Below are 20,811 nucleotides of genomic sequence, written 5' to 3'. Positions count from 1 at the left end.
AAAGATTAAAATAACAGGGGACTCCTCAGTGGGCTGAACTTTTTGGTGAAAATCATCATGATGTTTCATAATTCAGTCATCTGACACTGGAGGAAGGCGTGTGAAGCCTTTTCCGTACAGGCTGTAAGGCTGTGAAAAAGCATTTTGTTGAACCACCTTATTTACAGAAAACGCCTAAGCAGTGTGAGCATAACTCTGACCTCAACTTTCCACAAGGATTATGAAACCATGCACTGAGAAATAATAACAAATCTGTACGCTTCTCATTCCCTCCACCAAGTATATTTGCCTGATTGACTATTCTCTCCCAAGTATGTGGGCAATCGTCTATTGAGAGCACATTTCCTTATCAGCGTCTAGCACACTGTCTGAATCCGTTATCACAATGGGCCAGATCAGTGCAGGCAGCCCCTCGCTCTCTCGGCTGAGGCGCCCATGAAAAAGAATTTCTGGAGTTGGGTGCCAACCGATAGGCCCTGAGCTCTTTATCCCCTTAAAGCCAATTCACACTCTGCATGTTTAAATATCTCAGCTCAACCCCTGCCCTCCCACTCCCATCACGCACTCGAACCCCTCCTCCTCCCCCTGCACCTTCCTCTCGCTCTCTCTCTTACCCTTCCGAGTCCAAGCATAGAATTGCGAAGCTGCCGACCTGCAGCACGGGTGGGTGGCTGGGTGGGATGCAGGTGCAGGGCTGGTTGGATAGTGAGAGGAGGGGAGTCTTCCATTGTTGGGCTGGACAGCACCCTCTCTCCTCTGGAGCACCCTCTGATGGGGGAGCCCACTGACAATCACACATCCTAATCTGATTATGCAAATGTCTACTTCAAAAAGCATTGCGCTGTAACCCCTTACCCTGTGGTGGGAAGACAGAGCAAGGAAGGAAGAAGTGGAAGCAGTAGAAATGCAAACAGGAAATGGTAGATTGTTGAGTTCCAGAGAAAATTAAATATGAAGGCAAAAGCACAGTTAGGGGCTCAGTGATTCTGCTGGTTAATCACTCATTGATCACTCACTCTCACACATCCACTGCACCACCAGGGGAGGTCTAAGGTTGAAAACAGTACACACTCGCACACTGAATGGCCAGTGACTGCCTCAGCAGGGCATTGAATCCAATATTCAAATGCTTATTGTTTTTCCAGACGCTCCTGAATCCAGCGTCAAAAGGAATCTACAATGTTAATGAGGGGGACAAAGTACCCAGAGTTAAGATTTACACGCCCAAACAGTCAGCGGTGACATTTCCCAAGAACAACAACGATTCCTGAAGGCGTGGCTGACAACTCTTGCGACCCTTCTGGCCTCAGCAGGTTTCTGAAATCAGCTGCCTCTTTCTGCTCCTGGATATCTTTCTACTACGAGTCTTTAAAATGTTGGGAGACGTGTAGTTATACACTGTAGTACTTTCAGCTAAGTGCTAATGGTATAAAATTCATTGTCGTAGTGTATCATGTTGACATGCACACGTGCCTCTTATCCAAATATGGACTGGAGGCACAAGTGAATATTGTCAGATCAGAAAGTATTTGGTCAAAAACCAAAGTTGAAACTCAAACATAATAATATAAGGATCTGAGTTAGTTCTTGGAGAGCTAAAACTTTACCTATTTTCTTAACTACTTGTTGTGTTGGTAGCCTGGACCGTCCCCCAACTGACGTTTGGAGAGAGGCAGGATGTAACCTGGACAGGTCACAGGCAATGATGGGGTTAATTTGGAGTCACTAAACAAAGACAAAGAACACACAAACTTGCAGAGATGCTGGAACTAACCACTAGTTTTAAGCTAGGGATGCACCGATGCAACATTTTCCTAGGGCAGATATTAAACTCTAGCTTCCATAATCCAGATTTACATCGTAGATGTAGCAGTAAGTAGTGAAGAAGGCTGTGCAGAGACTTTATGTGACGCAGGAGGCTTTTTTAAAAAGGGAAGCGATCAGAAGTATGAGTAATCATATTACTAACTCAAGTTCCACATAAGGTGTGGGAGTTATGTATAAGCCTATATAACTGAAATTTCTACTGAAATTTCCAATTCACTCTACCTCTACTATACTAACAACCACAAACTGGTGCTCTGAAAACTTTTATCATTTCCTAGTGTATTTCTCCTATTTATTTGTTTTATTTTTTCCAGCACTGTCAAATTTACGGTTATTATGTTTTAACGCATGGTGAAATAAGACATGGTTCATAAAAAGGAAGTGAGTCAAGGTTCAGATTTATTTACTTAATAATCATCTTTTCTTATATACTTTAAAAAAAGGATCAGACCACAGCTGGTTTTCCTGCTGACATTCAGACACCATGGAGCTGCGTCTCTCTGCCTGCATCCTGCTGGTACTTTGTGTGACATCGTGTGCAAACGGAGGGAACATTTTGGTGTGGTACACTGATGGCAGCCACTGGATAAACATGAAGCCTGTTCTGGAGACATTGGTTGACAGGGGACACCAGGTGACTGTACTGGTCCCGAGCTCGTCATTATACATGAACACCAATGAGCCATCCCGCTTTCACTACGAGCCCTTCAATGTCACTTTCTCATTGGAGGCTATGGAGGAGTTTCTAGAAGAGTTCCTCCAATTCAATGTATATGAGATTGATTATATGAGCTACTGGGAGATCTACATCAGATTAATTGACATGATGAAAGCTAACCTGCAGTTTTCTATCCAGTATTTGGACGGTGTGGTGAAATCAGAAGCCGTCATGAAAAAGTTGAAAGGGGGAAATTATGACCTTCTCTTGGCTGACCCCATCTACCCTGGCAGTGACTTGGTAGCAGATATTTTGGGGATCCCACTCGTCTTCTCCTTGCGCTTCTCCTTAGCTAATAACTGGGAGAGGCATTGTGGTCAGATGCCTGCTCCACCATCCTTTGTGCCTGGTGCAATGAGCAAACTCACAGATAAGATGGACTTCTCAGAGAGAGTGTGGAACTTTCTCTTCTACACTCTCCAAGACATCGTGATTGATCAGTTTTCTTGGAACGTATTAGACAGATATTACTCTGATGTCAAAGGTGAGCAAATGGACATGAAGCACACGGTTGAAAAAAACAACAATATTTGAAGTCTGCTAAAGCTTTAAATGTAGTGTTTTTATATCCCATCAAACCTGCCTAAGAAAATACAACCTGCATGAACTATTGGTGATATGTTGATGTCTATTATTCATGCACTGCAACAGGAACTCCCACCAGTGCCTGTGAGTTGATGAGTAAAGCAGACATCTGGTTAATTCGAACCTACTGGGATTTTGAATTCCCTCGTCCTTTCCTCCCCAACTTCAAATATGTTGGTGGGATCCACTGCAGACCTGCTAAACCTCTACCAGGGGTAAGGACACTCAACTATTACAATTTGATTAATCATTACATCACAGAATATTCCTGCCAGGAGCAGTGAAGCCATCAAAATGTTGAACAAAAATGAGAAAACAGCTGATTGGCTGGTGGTGGGATAATATTTGACTTGTTACAGGATCTGGAGGAATTTGTGCAGAGTTCTGGAGATGATGGCATTGTGATCTTCACTTTAGGATCCGTAATCAGCAACGTCACCAAGGAGAAGGCAAACATGATAGCCTCAGGCCTCGCTCAGATCCCACAAAAGGTCAGAGGATAATCTTTGTGCTAGCTGCAATCAATTTGTTCAAACCCTGAAAGCATGGAGTAGTTTGTAAGGTTTTAGGGTAACCAGTTTCAGCTCTGGAGTTGGCCACCCCTGACTTAGATCCTTACAGTCTGAGGTGCAAACTGGTGGTGTCGGATGTACTGAAACATAGTGTCCCAAAGATGTTCGATTGGATTTAGGTCAGGCCAGTGTGGGGGACAGTCAAGGGTATCCATTTTTTATCTTCCAGAAACTGCCAGCATACTCCTGCCACATGAGCCTGTGTATTGTTGTGCATCAAGAAGAACCCAGAGCCCACTGCATCAGTGTAGAGTCTGAAAATGGGTCCAAGGATTTTATCCACATACCTAAATGCAGTAAAAGTACTGTTGCCTAGTCTGTAGGTCTATGCATCGCTCCATGGATATACCTCCCCAAACTATCATGTAACTAGAAACTCCTCCATGCTCACGACACTGTGCTGGGAGACAGCAAACCTTCTTTCAATGTGACATATTGAAGTACTACCTGCATAAGATGTAATGGAAAAAACACCATGTGAACTTTCTATTTAAAGGTGCTGTGGAGATACAAGGGAGAAAAACCAGAAACTTTGGGTGCCAACACTCGAATATATGACTGGATCCCTCAGAATGACCTCCTGGGTAAGTAAAGTTGGTACCAATCACAGTTATTTCTTTCTATGTCTGCCTTTTATTCCATGAGAAATAATCCTAATGAAATCAGATGCCACAGAGACGGTAAAGTTCACAGTAACACTGCCAACTAAGAATTTTTACAAAAAATACTCAAATCAGCTCAAATTAGTTGTTCAGGTTTATTGAAACCTTTTTGCCTGTTGTCCAAATGTAAAAAACTAACTTTCAATGTCACATGGTTATTTGGCATGTGTTAGGTCACCCTAAAACTAGAGCTTTCATCACTCATGGAGGCACAAATGGGATTTACGAAGCCATCTACCACGGAGTTCCCATGGTGGGCATCCCAATGTTCGGTGACCAGCCAGACAACATGGTCCATATGAAGGCTAAAGGAGCTGCAGTTATTCTCAATGTGAATTTCATGACAACTGAAGATCTTAGAGACGCAATCAACACAGTCATCAATGACAAATCGTGAGTTCTTTGAACTATCTGTACTTTGGATTAAGCACTGAAAGCATAGACTGTAAAACAAAAAAAGCATTCAAAGAAAGGATGAATGTAGGTTCAGAGTCTGAAAAGTGAAGTCTGCCTCTGCAGAAATCCATACAAGAGGATATACAAGCCTATAGCTCTTTCAACACAAAGCGTTCCTAAATTATGGTCACATTTAAAATAAAACAGATGTCAACACTTTAATTCATTGATTTCCAATTGTTATTCAATACACTTAGTTGCAGAACAAGAGTCAAATGACCTGCAAAATACACATTTGTATTTCAGCGCACACAGATCCTCAAGCAGAGGGCCTGGCTTAACAAAGAAAGTTCATAACCATTGTGGTGATACGTCATCCCATTGGGTTTTAAGTTTTGTGGAGCGAGCTACATGAAGTTTAGAAGCTGTCCTCTACTCAGTAACCTTTGCCATGATCTTGGGGCTCATGTCTCAAAGCTTATGGCTCATCTTTTTATACATCATATTGAAGGGTTTTTGTATATAGCATAATAGCAGGTCATGAAGGAACAAGGGTCTAATGGGCTTGATCGTTGAAGTACCACAAAAGCTTCAAAGGCCACAAAATGATTGAAATATCTCTAGATGTCAATTTTAACTTGAGGCGTTATCAGTTTTAGAGTTTTGAAATACATCCCTTTATTGTCTGGCAAAAAAAAAAAAAAAATCTATAGTATAACAATTCAAAGGTTAATTTTGTTTTTGTTTTTTAAACCTATATCCACATTCACAGGTACAAAGAAAATGCTATGCGGCTGTCCAGCATCCACCACGACAGACCCATCAGTGCTCTGGAAGAGGCAGTATTCTGGATCGAGTTCACACTGAGAAACAAAGGAGCCAAGCACTTGAGGGTCCAGGCCCATGAACTCACCTGGTACCAGTATCTCAGCCTGGATGTCCTGGGCTTCTTCTTCACCATAGTTCTACTCATCATATTCATCTTCATCAAGACCTGCAGTTTCTGCTGGCACAGGTGTTGTGTCAGGAAAGGAAAGACAAAAAAGAAGGCTGAATAACAGACTAAACAGAAACGGTGCTGTGAGTGTTGGACTGGGGCAATATTTGTTACCTGCATGAAACTTTCATTCATATATGTTGAATTTCCCATCATCTTCTCCTTTATGTATCACCACTAATGACTTTAACAGATGCAATAATTTGCGTAACAGAACCTGAAGTTAATCTGACATTAAAAAGCAAATACTGATTGGCTGTGGGGTTTTTTTTTTTGTTTTTGTTGTTTGGAAAAAACACTAACGTCAAATTGAATTCAGTATATTCAAACTTGTTTTTGTTTTTTAATGCATACAGAAATACTTTCCTAAAAAGCATTTCATTATTTATGCATATATTTTATTTACTCTTTTCCCTTTTTTTTTTTTAATTTTTAAAATTTTTTAAATTTTTTTATTAATCAATTCAATCTAGGAACTGTGACAATCAACATCTTCATCAATAAATCTGATATCTGGATCATGATTCTGTGGAATTTAAAGTCAGATTTCACTGTATGATAATGATTTATCTTCATGTGGATCAAATTAACTCAACAATGAGATGATACTCTGTAAGGATTTTGTAATAACAAATAAAACATTTGCATGGTGGTGACCCATCACTCTCTTGAATGGATCATTATGATGTATTCAGCTGTGAGCTTGTTGCGGGTTAGCTTTTAACCACTGATGTATCCATCACCATCCCATGGAGCAGCTGTAGTAAACAGGAAGACATCTGAAGATTTTCTTACTGGTTACAAAAAAAGCAACCTACATTTTACTGTCCAAAACATTTATGCAATAGATGTGTCAATTTAATGTGAAATAGAGCCAGCAGTACTTTCACAACTTGTGAGTAGATACAGCATTAACTCTGCCCTGGAAGATGTAGGAAATACAATGGAGAGGCAGAGGAAGTACCAGTGTTGTAGTCAATGGGACAGCATGCAATGAATGAAAACCTTGAAGGAGACCCTCATCACCACTAGAGTCTCCCAGAAAGACACCATGCTCATTTCCTATCAAAAAACAAAAAACCCAAACACGATAGCTCTTCAAGAGTAAAATAAATCAATGATTAACAACATTCTTGTAGACTGATAAAAGACAATGATATCTACGAATATGTAATTGTTGATGACACTCCAAACATGTTTTAAAATGTTTTTGAGAGATATTTCATATAACAAAATATGATTAAGCTATTTGATTATCTTAGTTGCAAATCCTTTAATATTTGTTACTACTCCAAGAAAGGTACGAGTAGCTACAACAAGACTTTTTCCAGTTGCCACGTGGTGGTCAAAGTTGTAGGCAAACTTTGGTTAGGCACATTACAAATAGTACAGTTAAGATTGTTAAATTGAAATTTGTTAAGACTGAGAGATATAAAGTGAGATTACTTTTGTATGCATGTTCTTGCCAAATCACTTTTGTCTCAAACATTACTGTATATTTTTACACTTCTGCCCAGAAACGACTCATAATCAATTAATTCCGACTCTGCGGGACAAGACCACAGGAGCATGATGCCGTTTCAATATCTGTTGCTCTGAGTCAATTAATTGTGTTTGGCATGTTGTATCTTGTATCTTATCACCTTATATAAAAGGTGAGGTCAGGGGGGGAATTTCATTGACAAGCACTCAGAGTGCCGTCTTCAGATGTGACAAACATGCATGCTTCTGGTTTCAAAAATATCCAGGTGGTTTCATATCCATTTCTTGTGTACCAAAGTTGAGTGAGGATTGTAACTGACAGATGTGAAAATGGCTGTGTATTAATAAATATAAAAAAGAAGCTTAAAGGTAAACTAGATAAAACAAAGGTCTGTTTTAAGGCTGTATCCACTTAGAATGGAGGCAGGATTTATGAAACTCAAGAGGATCTTTTGGACCTCTCTTATTAAGGTGAGTTTAGTTGAAGTCAGTTTTATTTATATAGTGCCAAATCACAACAGCAGTTGCCTCAGGGCGCTTCAACTTCATTCTTCACATTCTCCTCAAAAAATCTGGAGAGATCATCACACAGACTGTATAAAAAACTTTTTATTAATTCCTTTATTTTACCAGATATGTCTTGAATGATAACTCTCCATCACCTTTTAAATATTGGCTTAACCTTGAACCTCAACACTGGCAGAGTCAAATCATCAATGGGGTTACAGCTTGTTTGAATTCTAACAATCCTGACTCCTTTGTGTTTCAGTGGCATGCATGGAAACAGTTGCACAGGCACCCACAACTTCCTCAGATTATGCAACAGTGTCCAAGCCTATACAGTTGAAATGACCATTGTTTTACATTACTTCACTCCGTCTCTACCCGACTAACAACAACGTCGAGCTCTGACATTTTTACTAATTTCTTAGTGGATTTCTCATACCGGATCAGTCCTGCTTTTTTCAGTACTGTCAACTTTATTCCCATTAACTTTTAACCCATTGTGAAATGAGCAATACTGTACAGAAGAAGTGAGTCAGAGTTTAACTTTGAGTTAATAATTATCTTTCCTGTGATACTTCTACAAAGGATCAGACCACAGCTGGTTTTCCTGCTGACATTCAGACACCATGGATCTGCGTCTCACTGCCTGCGTCCTGATGGTACTTTGTGCGACATGGAGTGCAAACGGAGGGAACATTTTGGTGTGGTACACCGATGGCAGCCACTGGATAAACATGAAGCCTGTTCTGGAGACGCTGGTTGACAGGGGACACCAGGTGACTGTACTGGTCCCGAGCTCGTCAATGTACATGAACACCAATGAGCCAGCCCGCTTTCACTATGAGCCCTTCAACGTCTCTTTCTCATTGGAGGCTATGGAGGAGTTTCTAGAAGAGTTCCTCCGATTCTCCATATACGAGATTGATTATATGAGCTACTGGGAGATCTACATCAGATTCATTGACATAATGAAAACTGACCTGCAGTTTTCTATCCAGTATTTGGACGGTGTGGTGAAATCAGAAGTCGTCATGAAGAAGTTGAAAGAGGGAAATTATGACCTTCTCTTGGCTGACCCCATCTACCCTGGCAGTGACTTGGTAGCAGATATTTTGGGGATCCCACTCGTTTTCTCCTTGCGCTTCTCCTTAGCTTATAACTGGGAGAGGCATTGTGGTCAGATGCCTGCTCCACCATCCTTTGTTCCCGGTGCCATGAGCAAACTCACAGATAAGATGGACTTCTCAGAGAGAGTGTGGAACTTTCTCTTCTACACTCTCCAAGACATCATGATTGATCACACTTTTTGGAACGTATTAGACAGATATTACTCTGATGTGAAAGGTGAGCAAATAGGCGTAAAGCACTGATTTATAAAACTATTTAAAACTTGCTAAAGATTTAAACACAGTTTTTTAAATATCCCATCAGATCTGATTAAGAAAATATGCCTTGTATGAACTATTGGTGATATGTCCTTTACTTATGCATTGCAACAGGAACTCCCACCAGTGCCTGTGAGTTGATGAGTAAAGCAGACATCTGGTTAATTCGAACCTACTGGGATTTTGAATTCCCTCGTCCTTTCCTCCCCAACTTCAAATATGTTGGTGGGATCCACTGCAGACCTGCTAAACCTTTACCAGAGGTAAGGACACTCAACTATTACCATCTGATTAATCATTACATCACAGAATATTCCTGCCAGGAGCAGTGAAGCCATCAAAATGTTGAACAAAAATGAGAAAACAGCTGGTTGGTTGGTAGTGGGATAATATTTGACTTGTTACAGGATCTGGAGGAATTTGTGCAGAGTTCTGGAGATGATGGCATTGTGATCTTCACTTTAGGATCCATGATCAACAACGTCACCAAGGAGAAGGCAAACATGATAGCTTCAGGCCTCGCTCAGATCCCACAAAAGTTAAGTTTTCTTTAAGGACAAGTGTCCTCTTTTTTGGAAATCAAAATATGGTCACCTTAGACTACTAGGACTACCAAAACTACCATTTCTACCATCTCAAATTTTACATCACTCAGTTTTTCCTGTGAAAAGTCAGATTTTGTCTGTTTGTCTGTTGTTTGTCTGATGATTTCTAATGACAAGTCTTGAGATGTCCCCTACCCTTCAAGTCTTGAAAAATTGCATTACAATATAAAACTAGCATACAAAACCCCCCCAATCATGTTAGCAAATATCTTACTGTTTATAGGTGCTGTGGAGATATAGAGGAGAAAAGCCAGAAACTTTGGGTGGCAACACTAAAATATATGACTGGATCCCTCAGAATGACCTCCTGGGTAAGTAATGTGGGTACCAATCACAGATGAATAACGGATCAATAGATGATGGGCAGTATAGAAACATTGATTCCATCAAAACTTATCTTAGTGAAAACAGATTCCACAACGATGGCAAATTTTCACTGCACACTGAACATAATTTTTTCTACAAAAGTTTTTAAAAGCCTAGAGCTTATTTTGCCACATTCAACACTAAATGTTTTATTGGAGGCTGTGAGCATTTGTTATATTAAAAACAAGGAGAACTGAATGAAATATGATTTTCTCACAGATGAAATCATGATTACAAGTTGCACGCTGCGCTAAACTACTTTGTTTAGTTCATTTTCTCAAAGCTGTTCCACTTTAACAGATGTCTGGACATGCAAGTTAAATTTCAACTTAAATCACTTCTTCACATATATTGACATTCCCAAGTAGTCCAAGTGTGTAATAAGTAATTAAATGTTTAATGGTTTGTTTAATGGTTATTTGGCATGTCTTACGTCACCTTAAAACTAAAGCTAAGTACTTGTCCAGGTTTATTGAAACCTTTTTGCTGTCCAAGTGTGAAAAACGTACTCCAGATGTTTCATGGTTATTTGACATGTCTTAGGTCACCCTAAAGCTAGAGCTTTCATCACCCATGGAGGCACAAACGGGATTTATGAAGCCATCTACCACGGCGTTCCCATGGTGGGCATCCCCATGTTTGGTGACCAGCCAGACAACATGGTCCATATGAAGGCTAAAGGTGCTGCAGTTATTTTCAATGTGAATTTCATGACAACTGAAGATCTTAGAGATGCAGTCAACACAGTCATCAATGACAAATCGTGAGTTCTTTGAACTATCTGTATACTTTTGGTTAGGATTTGAAAGTATAAATTTTATAGCAAAGATGAGTGTGGGCTCAAGAGTATGAAAAGCATGAAGGCCAAGCATAACATACCTTAAACCAGAATTATTTGCAATTTCAAGTCACAGTGATCAACCTACACTGAACACAATCTGGTCTTGGTTTCTCATTCGTTTATTTATTTTTTTTAATTGATTTGCAGCATGTTTTGGGGTGCTTTACAGAGCCTTTGCGAGGCTTTTTTTTCATAAATGTAAGTTGTTGTGCTGTACCTTACTAAAACCACTGAGCCCTTTATTGTCACTGGAATGTGCATGTATTAATTTAGCAGGACAAAAAAAAGATATAAATGTTCTGGCAACACTTTATAACACAAACTACAAATATGGTGCAAGTACGCTGTACTTATGTGCATTTTGTGTCAAGTCAGGTTTTTGCAGGATATAATGAAAGAAGTACACTGTAAGTACCCTGTACTTTCTGGAATGCAAACCATATTATGGAGTCACCAGCGAAACAATGAAACATTTACAATGAATGTAGCACCCACAACTAAGGCACAAGTAGCCTTTAATTACATGTAATGTTTAATACCAAGTCAGGTTTTTGCAGGAAATAATAAAATAATTACATTGTTAGACTACAAGTACCCTGTAATTAAGTGCAATTTTTTGTGCAACATTTTTTAGTTACACCATAACACAACCCATGCCCCAGAAAGCACAGGATATTTCCAGTGTACTTGTTTTATTGTTTCTTGCAAAAACCTAAATTGTTGTCTGCAAATTGCACATAAGTGCAGGGTACTTATACGCTGGTCGTGTTAAAAAGTTTTAGCAACCCTTTTGTACTTTGTTTTAATTTGCTGTTAAACCTCTTTTACACTGATGGAATAGTAGAACACACACCAAGAATACCCATTCACACAATCAAATTCGTTTCACTTAAATCTACAACAAACTAAAGTTATTTCCATGTCTCTTATTAGGCTTTGAGACCATGACATTTAACGTTTGGAGTTTAAGCTCTAACGTGCAGCCATCTCCTTAGAAATAAACAGCAGCACCGAGACTGCACAAAGTGATTAAATTATTAACTGGAGTTAAGGGCTCTTTACAATAAATTTCAAGATTAATGATTTTCTGTACCATTAATCTCTCAGTTTTCACAGCTCGTACATTTTCTTTTTATAAATATATGTAAGCAATGAGCCAAATTTAGTAATGCCAACATACTGAAGGAACAACATTTGTCTCTTATATATGATACACCTATATATGCACTGTCAAAGATACTTGTCTTTGAGTGAAGATTTAAGGTGATAAGACAAATAAATAACTGCAACTTGAATCTGTACTGAGGCTCAGTATTTGACACAGAGTTCATGTTCACTGCTGTAATAGCTAATAATGATTAATATAATAACTATAATATTGGCCATATTATATTTACATTACCAAAGTGATATGACTTTAGTCTCATGATGTCATGGTCCTGGGCCATGTTGGCCCTGTATTCTTAGTTTTCATTTATTCTTGTATTTTGTTCCTTATTTAGGCCATGCTTCCTGGGTTGCCCTGTTACGTTGTTCTTTATGTGTTTTCCCCTTGTGACTCTTACCCCCTGTGTGCCCCTCTGTGTATTTGTGAGCCCTCGTCTCTCCTTGTGTTTTATTCCATGTTTTCCCCAGCCTGTTATGTCTGTGTGCCCCCCCGTGCTCTCTCTCCTCCTGTCTGAACCTCTGTACTTCCTGTTTTACTTTGCCCGTCTCCCGTCAGTGTAGTGTTCACTCCTGCCGTGTCTTGTTATGATTATCAGTGTCACCTGTGTTCCCCGTACTTCCCTCGTTTACCCTGTGTATTTATGTCTGCGTCTCCCTCAGTTCTGTGTCGCGTTCTCCCTCATGACTGTGTGCCCATCCGTGTGTTTCCTCGTAAGTCCGTTCCTTAGTACTTCCCAGTTTAGTTTCATGTTATTTTATATCGCCGTTATCTTTTGTCTTCTTTTGTCATCTTTTGTCAGCAATAAAGCTGCATTTTGAGTTCAGTCCTGTTTTCCCGTGAGTTTGCGTTTGGGTTCTATTTCCTGCCTGCCACACAGCCAGATCATGACACATGAACAACATTAGCTAATTGTTATTTACTAACTAATCTTAAATGACTGTTCAGTACAGAAATGAAGCCCAAAAATCATGTTTTACTGTCCTGTGGTCTCAGCCTCAGATACTTATCAAATCACACAAAGCTCTTGCAGAAAAAAACAAACAAATGAACAAAATATGTTCTCCTTCATTTCTGTCAAACAAAGTTGTATAACATGTTTCCAGCGGTTAGTATCATGGTTGCTAGGCAACCTGGGCAGCGTGACGGAGACTAGACCGTCCCATACAGCCCAAAAAACTTGCCGTTTATTTTGCAAATCGAGCTCAACACTGCCCCTAGCGTCCTGGAGCACTTCCATTGTGATTTGTAGTTTTGGATGTGTTTTGGATTTTGTAAGTGTTTTGGAGTTTGCATGTGTTTTGGATTTTGTAAGTGTTTTGGATTTTGTACGTGTTTTGGAGTTTGCATGTGTTTTGGATTTTGCACGTGTTTTGGATTTTGTACGTGTTTTGGATTTTGTACGTGTTTTGGATTTTGTACGTGTTTTGGAGTTTGCTCGTGTTTTGGATTTTGTAAGTGTTTTGGATTTTGTACGTGTTTTGGATTTTGTAAGTGTTTTGGATTTTGTACGTGTTTTGGATTTTGTACGTGTTTTGGAGTTTGTAAGTGTGTTGGAGTTTGTAAGTGTGTTGGAGTTTGTAAGTGTGTTGGAGTTTGTACACTGGGGCCACCGTAATAAAGGTCTAATGAGCATAAAAGTTCAAGTACCACAAAGTTGTTGTTTTTTTAAACGTATCTCTTTATTTGAATTTTTTGATACAAAACAACAACAACAACAACAAACAACAAAAACAACACAATGTCATGGTTCTGGGTCAGTATTGACCCAGCATTCTGAGTTCTGGGGCCCGTTCTTCGTACCTCGCTAAGTAGGTTAGCTGGATTAGATTGTTGACGATTTCGCGTGATCTTGGATCGTTCGGTTCCCCGAAGCTCATCCGGGACTTGCTGTCATAGCAACAGAGCCGTAAGCGTAAACCTGCTCGGGAGCAGGTTCACTTTATGTAAACAGGATTAGATCGCGGCCACGCAGGTATGTCTGCTTCATTTATACGAAAGCAACAGCGATATTCCACCACTGTTTCACCATAAATAAATAACATCAATGTAACTAAAGACAATGCAGCACCTGATCCATTTATTGATTTCACACAGATAGATACAGGTCATTTCCTAAAAAAGGGAAATGTACTATTAACATTCTATTACATGTATGTGATTATTACAGATGTAATTCATATTTCAGAGTAGCAATTGCAAATTACTTTGTGTAATCAAGATGAGAGACCACGGCTATAAAAGCGAAGGTGGATTTGGGAAGCCTGTCGCAGCCATGTCCTGTCCGTATACGCGAGCCACCCATTGCGGAAGGTGCAAGATTGATAAGGAGAGTTTTCAGAATTCAGCGTATATTGCGGGACAGACAGGATCCTTTAGCTCAGCGCGACAGTGTGCTCATAGAGAGATATCGATTTTCCCGTGAGGATATTATTTACTTAACCAACTTGTTGACGAGGGGGTGCAGGACCACCACCTGTCTTTTTTTTTTGCTCTGCCCTTTTCTTGGTTGCTGTTATAAACAAACAGATTATTTCAGGGTCTCTTTCCAAGAGACGAAAAGCAATATAAGTGATAAATATTACCATTCTGTAGAATATTCTTATATTTCACTTTTACCTGTTCCCATGTTCTAGTGGGTCCTGTTGTGGCTCTAATGTGAAAGGGGATATAATATAACATATTATAATATAATATAATGTAATATAATATTGGATAATATAGTGTGATATGATAAATCTACCCTACCGCCTACTGGTGTTGGCCAGAGGGGCCGATGGCGCGATATGGCAGCCTGGCTTCTGTCAGTCTGCCCCAGGGCAGCTGTGGCTACAACTGTAGCTGCCTCCACCAGTGTGTGAATGTGAGAGTGACTGAATAGTGCCATTGTAAAGCGCTTTGGGTGCCTTGAAAAGCGCTATATAAACCCACTCCATTATTATTGTTATTATTAAATTACTTACGAGTTTAATTTGTCAGCAACTTTCTGCCAGCCCTCTCTCCTTGCTTTTGCAGCCTTTGCAGTGTTCCCTTGCGTTCTGATTAAACTCTGAAACTCCTGAAATCCCTCACTCAAGAGTTCTTGCTCTGCTGCCGAAAAATACCGAGCCGAGCGCGCTCCGTCGACATTTTCGCCGACCAATCAGAGGGTTGCCGATCAATGTTTCCACTATCGATGCGTAGCCCCTTTTACGACACCCAGTGATGTCACATTACTGCGTCCAGCTGTACTAATCGTCAACAGCAGGTGTGTTCGGGGAACCGGATTAGCGAGCTCACGGTTAGCGCGATGGTTTGGTCTTGGATGTGTCATTTGATCTTGGATGTAGTGAGCGACGTACGAAGAACGGGCCCCTGGTCTATTTTTGAATGAACGTTTTGTTTCTCTGGTGTTTTGTTGATGATGCTTATTATTGTTTGAGTTCTATGTGTTATATTCGGTATGCCTGCTTATGGGTCTGCGTCTGTGTCTCTGTCGTGTGCTTCCTGTTTTATTTTGTAGTTCTGTGTCCTATGTCAGTGCGTTCAGCTTTGTGCTCTCCCTGTCTCGTCAGTGTAATTAGTGTCAGCCGTGTCTCCCAGCTGTTTCCTCTTCACTCCGTTCACCTCTTGTATTTAGTGTCTGTGTCTTCCCCTACTCGGTGTCGCGTCGTTAACGTCTGTTCATCCTCTTACCTCCTCCATGCTGTGTGTTTGTCATGTTCCAGTTCTCCAGCACCACTGTTTGTACGTTTTTGTTCAGTTTTGTGAGTCATAGTTTGAGGAGTTTTTCCAGCAATAAAGCTGCGTTTTCAGTTTAAGTCCTGTCTCCAAGAGTCCTGCGTATTGGGTCCACCACTCCTGCCTGCCTGCCACACAGTCAACCATGACAAATAAGCAGTCTGAGACATGTAAAAGGAAAACTAATAGAGTATGGTAAATAATTGGGTCTACCAGCCATTTACACATTTGTCCTGACAAACCCAACCTGCCATTGGAATGGGGCTGCCCCTCTCACTATAGTTTTCCTCAGATTATCAGGTAAGTAATCACTGGAGGGCGCCATATATCCAAAAAAAAGTGTCACTTCAATTCAGTCTCTGCCTCTGCTCTGGCCCCAATCTGTAACAACCACCTATTGCCACCATCCCTCGTGAACTCGTGTATATGGGAGTCCACGAGGGATGGGTATTACATGTTTTTATGATTTTTTTTTTTAAACATAACACTATTCTAAGCTTTGGTGACCTGTCTTCTTTGTATAATTTGTATTATTATAACTTGTATCATTTCTTCCGCTATTGTCAAATAAGACACTGTGCATCTTCTATCTTGCCAGAGTTTCCAAGTCAGCCCCCTAAGCAATGGTAGGAAGAATTATTTGAGCTGAAGTCTCACAGTAAGGCTCTTATAACACAAAAAAGGGCAATCGTGGCTCAAAGAGTTGGTATTTCGTCTTGTAACCGGAAGGTTGCCGGTTCGAGCCCCGGCTATGACAGTCTCAGCATTGTGTCCTTGGGCAAGACACTTCACCTACCGCCTACTGGTGATGGCCAGAGGAGCCCATCGCGCGATATGGCAGCCTCGCTTCTGTCAGTCTGCCCCAGGGCAGCTGTGGCTACAACTGTAGCTTGCCTCCACCAGTGTGTGAATGTGAGAGTGAATGAATAGTGGAATTGTACATATAAATGCAATCCATTATTATTATTAAATACCTTAATTAAGACATGGGGCAATTACTGAACCCCCCCCCCAAAAAAAAAGGACCTGGACCTTAAGTTTGGGAAAGATTACTGGGACAAAGTAATTGACAGAATTCATACCTTGTCCTCATGTGCAAGACTCTCTCTTATTCAGTTTAAGACGGTGTACAGATTGCACTTCTCAAGATCTAAACTTTTTGCAATGGGTACCACCTCATAAAATATATGGCTCTTAAAGTACCATGCTTATGACCGACATTAAAGTACAGTAGTATAGGCCTATTTAACACCTACATACAGTTTACACAAGACAATTTTATGTCTTATATGAATATTATTTATTTTAACTTTCATAAACAAGATGTGACGAGTGATAATATAACAACTGTACTGCATCAAAACATTCACAGCAGGTGGGATATCCAATCTTTAAGTGATTACCTGATGAATCCTGCTTCTGGGTCCAAACTACTCTGCATTTATTAAAGCGGTTTTAATGCTTTTTATTTTGTTCTATTTATTTTGAACAAGCCCCTAAAAACAGTCAGTGATCACTGTCGGCCTCTCTCGGTTTTTATTACTGCTAATCATTTTAAAGCTCAGTTTTTAAAACCTTACGATGTAACTACACCCCAGCCCATGCAGCAGAATATTAATGACTAACCTTGGATTGTGGATGGATTATCTCAGTTTTTCTCCTGACTGAAGTTTGGTCTGTTTACAGCATCCAGCCATTATTCGATTAAATTTGTTCCTAATCATCAGGAACTCTCGCGTCAACTTTTATCGAGTTGTAAAAAGTTAGCTATCATACTCCAGCTTCACTGAGTTTATGTTATGCTAACATAGCTGTGCAGCTAGCCACCGTGCAGCACATAATTATATACCAGCTAGCCCAACTTCAGTAACCCTACAAACGCCACTGCTGTTTATTTTTCAGTCTTCATTTATGTTGGAAGTGATAGCAGAGCTGTACATTTTATCTTTTGCTGTTGCAGTTAAGCTGCCGGAATTATAGCTTCACGACCCTCCTTTGTGGTTCATGCTTATCGAAGTTCAGTTTGCTCTCCATGACGTTTCAGCTGACAACATGAATTACTATCGTGTGGTGGCCTCGCTGGATCCGCTGTCCACCCGCTGTGTGATGACCCTCCATGATGATTGAAGGAAACGGTTTCCAAGGCCTAATCCGTGGATCGACTTCCTTCAAGGCGTGGACGTCTATCAGCAGAGAATGTACCTTCACCTATCAGCAGAGAATGTCCCTTAGTCTGTAACACAGTCAAATATATTCTCAAGCAATATTCAAGCATGCCATTCAGCGTGTTAGTACGAGCTCGGGAGCAGCTTGGGAGAACAAGAAAACAGAGACTGCTTCAGATTGTCTTCCCAAATTGACTCAACTTTATTCACAAGTACAACAGTTTATATAGAGGGTAAAATTCATGAGACAGCAGATTTATCAGTTTAAACCAGTACAGACCAAGATAAGGCAGCGTCTTCCTGCCCTTGGGTGAAGAAGCATCCTTTGTGTAGTGTATCAGTTCAGCTACAATTGTGATTATCTCAGCGACATATTTTCAAGGCACAAAACAAAGAGTTCTTACATTAGTGAAATCTGAAACAAACCATTTGGCCTTCAACAGGCGTCTAAAAGATTAAGAAACTAATGTAGCTGAGGGAGTGATCTCTGTGGTATTTCAACCTTGTACCAGCCTGTGATTCTCACACATCAATTCTTGGGTCAAAGAGAAAAATAACTAAAACAAAGGGGCCTTATTGAATGACAGAGTTTTCCTGCATAATGTCACTATAAAACAATATCCAGTAAATGCTACCATGGTACTAAAATACCTAACAATGATGATGGTGATCCCCCCCACCCAAGGGAAATACACCCCTCTCAAGGCACTGCTGCTGTGGTGCTACTCCCTCTCCGATGCAGAGCTTGCTGATAAACTCCCTCTCTCAGGCCTGGGTGATGGTACAGCTCTCAAGCTCATGGAGGGCATGCTGCCCTTGCTAGGAACGGATGACGTTGGATTCCTCTTTCTCAGACAGTTTCCGTTGCGAGGTGACCTCGCCAACTCCCCACTGCTGGCCGCAAAGGATTACCATTCACTCGCAGAAGAAGCAGGTTGCCTTCTCCTGGCTACCAAGAGCTTCGGCATCCAGGTGATAGTTCCCGACTCACCAACGGCATCTCCCGCGCCACGGATTCTCCAACTCATCGATTGTGGCTAGGATTGTGGCACTGCGGAAAAGGGCTGTGTTTTTACCATCAGTGCCGTTCCATCTTTGCAGTTTTAAGGCCCAGGGAAACGAGCCTGCCAGCGCTCTGTAGTTGCCGTGACCGCTGGCGATAAGGAAAGGCTGCTCTTCACACAGGACTCGCGGTTGGAGAGACATTTTCTGGTTCACTCCGGCTCACAGAAGAGCCTCGGGAGTCAACCCGAAAACGTCGGGAGCCTCCACAATGGCACATTATTTAATCTTAAAAAAATTGGAGCTTTCCCATGTACCACCAGAGAGAACCCAAGTACTACTAGTGGTACGCATACCACAGTTTGAGAAAGACTGATCTAGACTATCTAAAATATACCCCGACATTCCTGACCTGTGTAACAGTGGCAACACATCCACCTCGTATTTAACTCATGTGTTTTTTACCTGCACAACACTTCAGTTATACAGGACTTTTTATTTTGCACTGCTCTCTCCTGTTTTGAGTGTTACACTCAAGCCTTGCCTATTTTTTATTTATTTATTTATTTTTTTGGATTGGACGTTTGGATCAGGACTGGTTATCAGCTGTTCACTAGTTCTCAAAAATTGTAATTGCCTGAACTGTAATGAGGTATATCTTTGTATCATTTGGTACTTATTTTATTAGCCCTGATATGTCAAGCTACATGTAAAAATTCTATAAATAAAGAGGAAAAAATAATAAAAATGTAACAATTCAGATTATGTTTTTTAATTCATATACACATTCACAGGTACAAAGAAAATGCTATGCAGCTGTCCAGCATCCACCACGACAGACCCATGAGTGCTCTGGAAGAGGCAGTATTCTGGATTGAATTCACACTGAGAAATAAAGGGGCCAAGCACTTGAGGGTCCAGGCCCATGAGCTCACCTGGTACCAGTATCACAGCCTGGATGTCCTGGGCTTCTTCCTCACTATAGTTCTACTTCTCATATTCATCTTCATCAAGACCTGCAGTTTCTGTTTGAACAGGTGTTGTGTCAGGAAAGAAAAAAAGAAAAGGAAGGCTAAATAACAGACTGAACAGAAACAGAGATGTGGGACCAGTGCAGTATTTGTTACTTACATGAGATCTTCTTTCATGTATGTTTAGTTTCCCACCATCTTATTCTTTATGTATCACCACTGATTACTTTAACTAATTACAAGTGTGTTAATTTGCATAAATGTACCTGAATTTAATCTGACATTAAAAACCAAATGCTGATTGGCTGTTGAGTATATTTTTTTAAGAAAAGAAAATTCATTCTATGCCTTTAGCTGAGTAACACAAGTTTCTCTTTTAGTAATCTAGGCATACATCCATGCCATCAACAGTTATATAGATATAAAAGGTTCAAATTAAAATTTTACATAAATTATGTTATTATGAATTATGAGGAAAAACAAAAAAAACACTAAATCATGTTATGAAAGAGGTTGATACAAGCTGATACATTTGGATGACAAAACTTCGTAAACATTTCCTTTGTATGAACATGTTGAAAAGTACAGGAATAAGTTTTTACTTAAAGTGCTGCGGTGTCCTAAAACTCAATTTTCCATTTTTTTTTGACGATAGTTCAGAATATGAAAAGGAAAAAAAATTAATATGAAAAAGCAACCACTACATCCTGGTGTCCTGAACACGATGTAATGTAATGTGGCTATATACAGTGTTGTGATATTTTGATACCATGGTAGCATTTACAGGATATTGCTTTGTAGTGAAAACTGTTACTCAATAAGGCCCATTTACTAGTTGTTTTTCT

General features: G+C 40.2%; 1 protein-coding gene and 1 pseudogene across 2 annotated transcripts in view; both read left to right on the top strand.

The window, feature by feature from the left end:
- Positions 1-1,705: 1,705 nt before the first annotated feature.
- Positions 1,706-6,168, top strand: LOC113033350 (UDP-glucuronosyltransferase 2A2-like; annotated as a pseudogene).
- A 2,160-nt stretch (positions 6,169-8,328) lies between these two features.
- Positions 8,329-20,811, top strand: part of LOC113033097 (UDP-glucuronosyltransferase 2A2-like) — a 31,130-nt gene continuing 18,647 nt past the window's right edge. The window contains exons 1-6 of one of the 2 annotated variants that reach the window (XM_026186448.1): positions 8,331-9,090; positions 9,246-9,394; positions 9,539-9,670; positions 9,960-10,047; positions 10,646-10,865; positions 19,790-20,267. In XM_026186448.1, coding sequence (XP_026042233.1) covers positions 8,373-9,090; positions 9,246-9,394; positions 9,539-9,670; positions 9,960-10,047; positions 10,646-10,865; positions 19,790-20,075 — 1,593 coding nt within the window. In that variant the 5' untranslated portion in view covers positions 8,331-8,372 and the 3' untranslated portion in view covers positions 20,076-20,267. Of the gene's footprint in view, positions 9,091-9,245; positions 9,395-9,538; positions 9,671-9,959; positions 10,048-10,645; positions 10,866-19,789; positions 20,268-20,811 lie in introns of those variants that run through there. The other variant, XM_026186449.1, reaches the window with a different exon arrangement.

The sequence above is a fragment of the Astatotilapia calliptera genome, chromosome 12 (assembly GCF_900246225.1).
Source record: "Astatotilapia calliptera chromosome 12, fAstCal1.2, whole genome shotgun sequence".
In the NCBI taxonomy this organism is placed as follows: domain Eukaryota; kingdom Metazoa; phylum Chordata; class Actinopteri; order Cichliformes; family Cichlidae; genus Astatotilapia; species Astatotilapia calliptera.
This window is presented reverse-complemented; position numbering and strand designations above follow the sequence as displayed.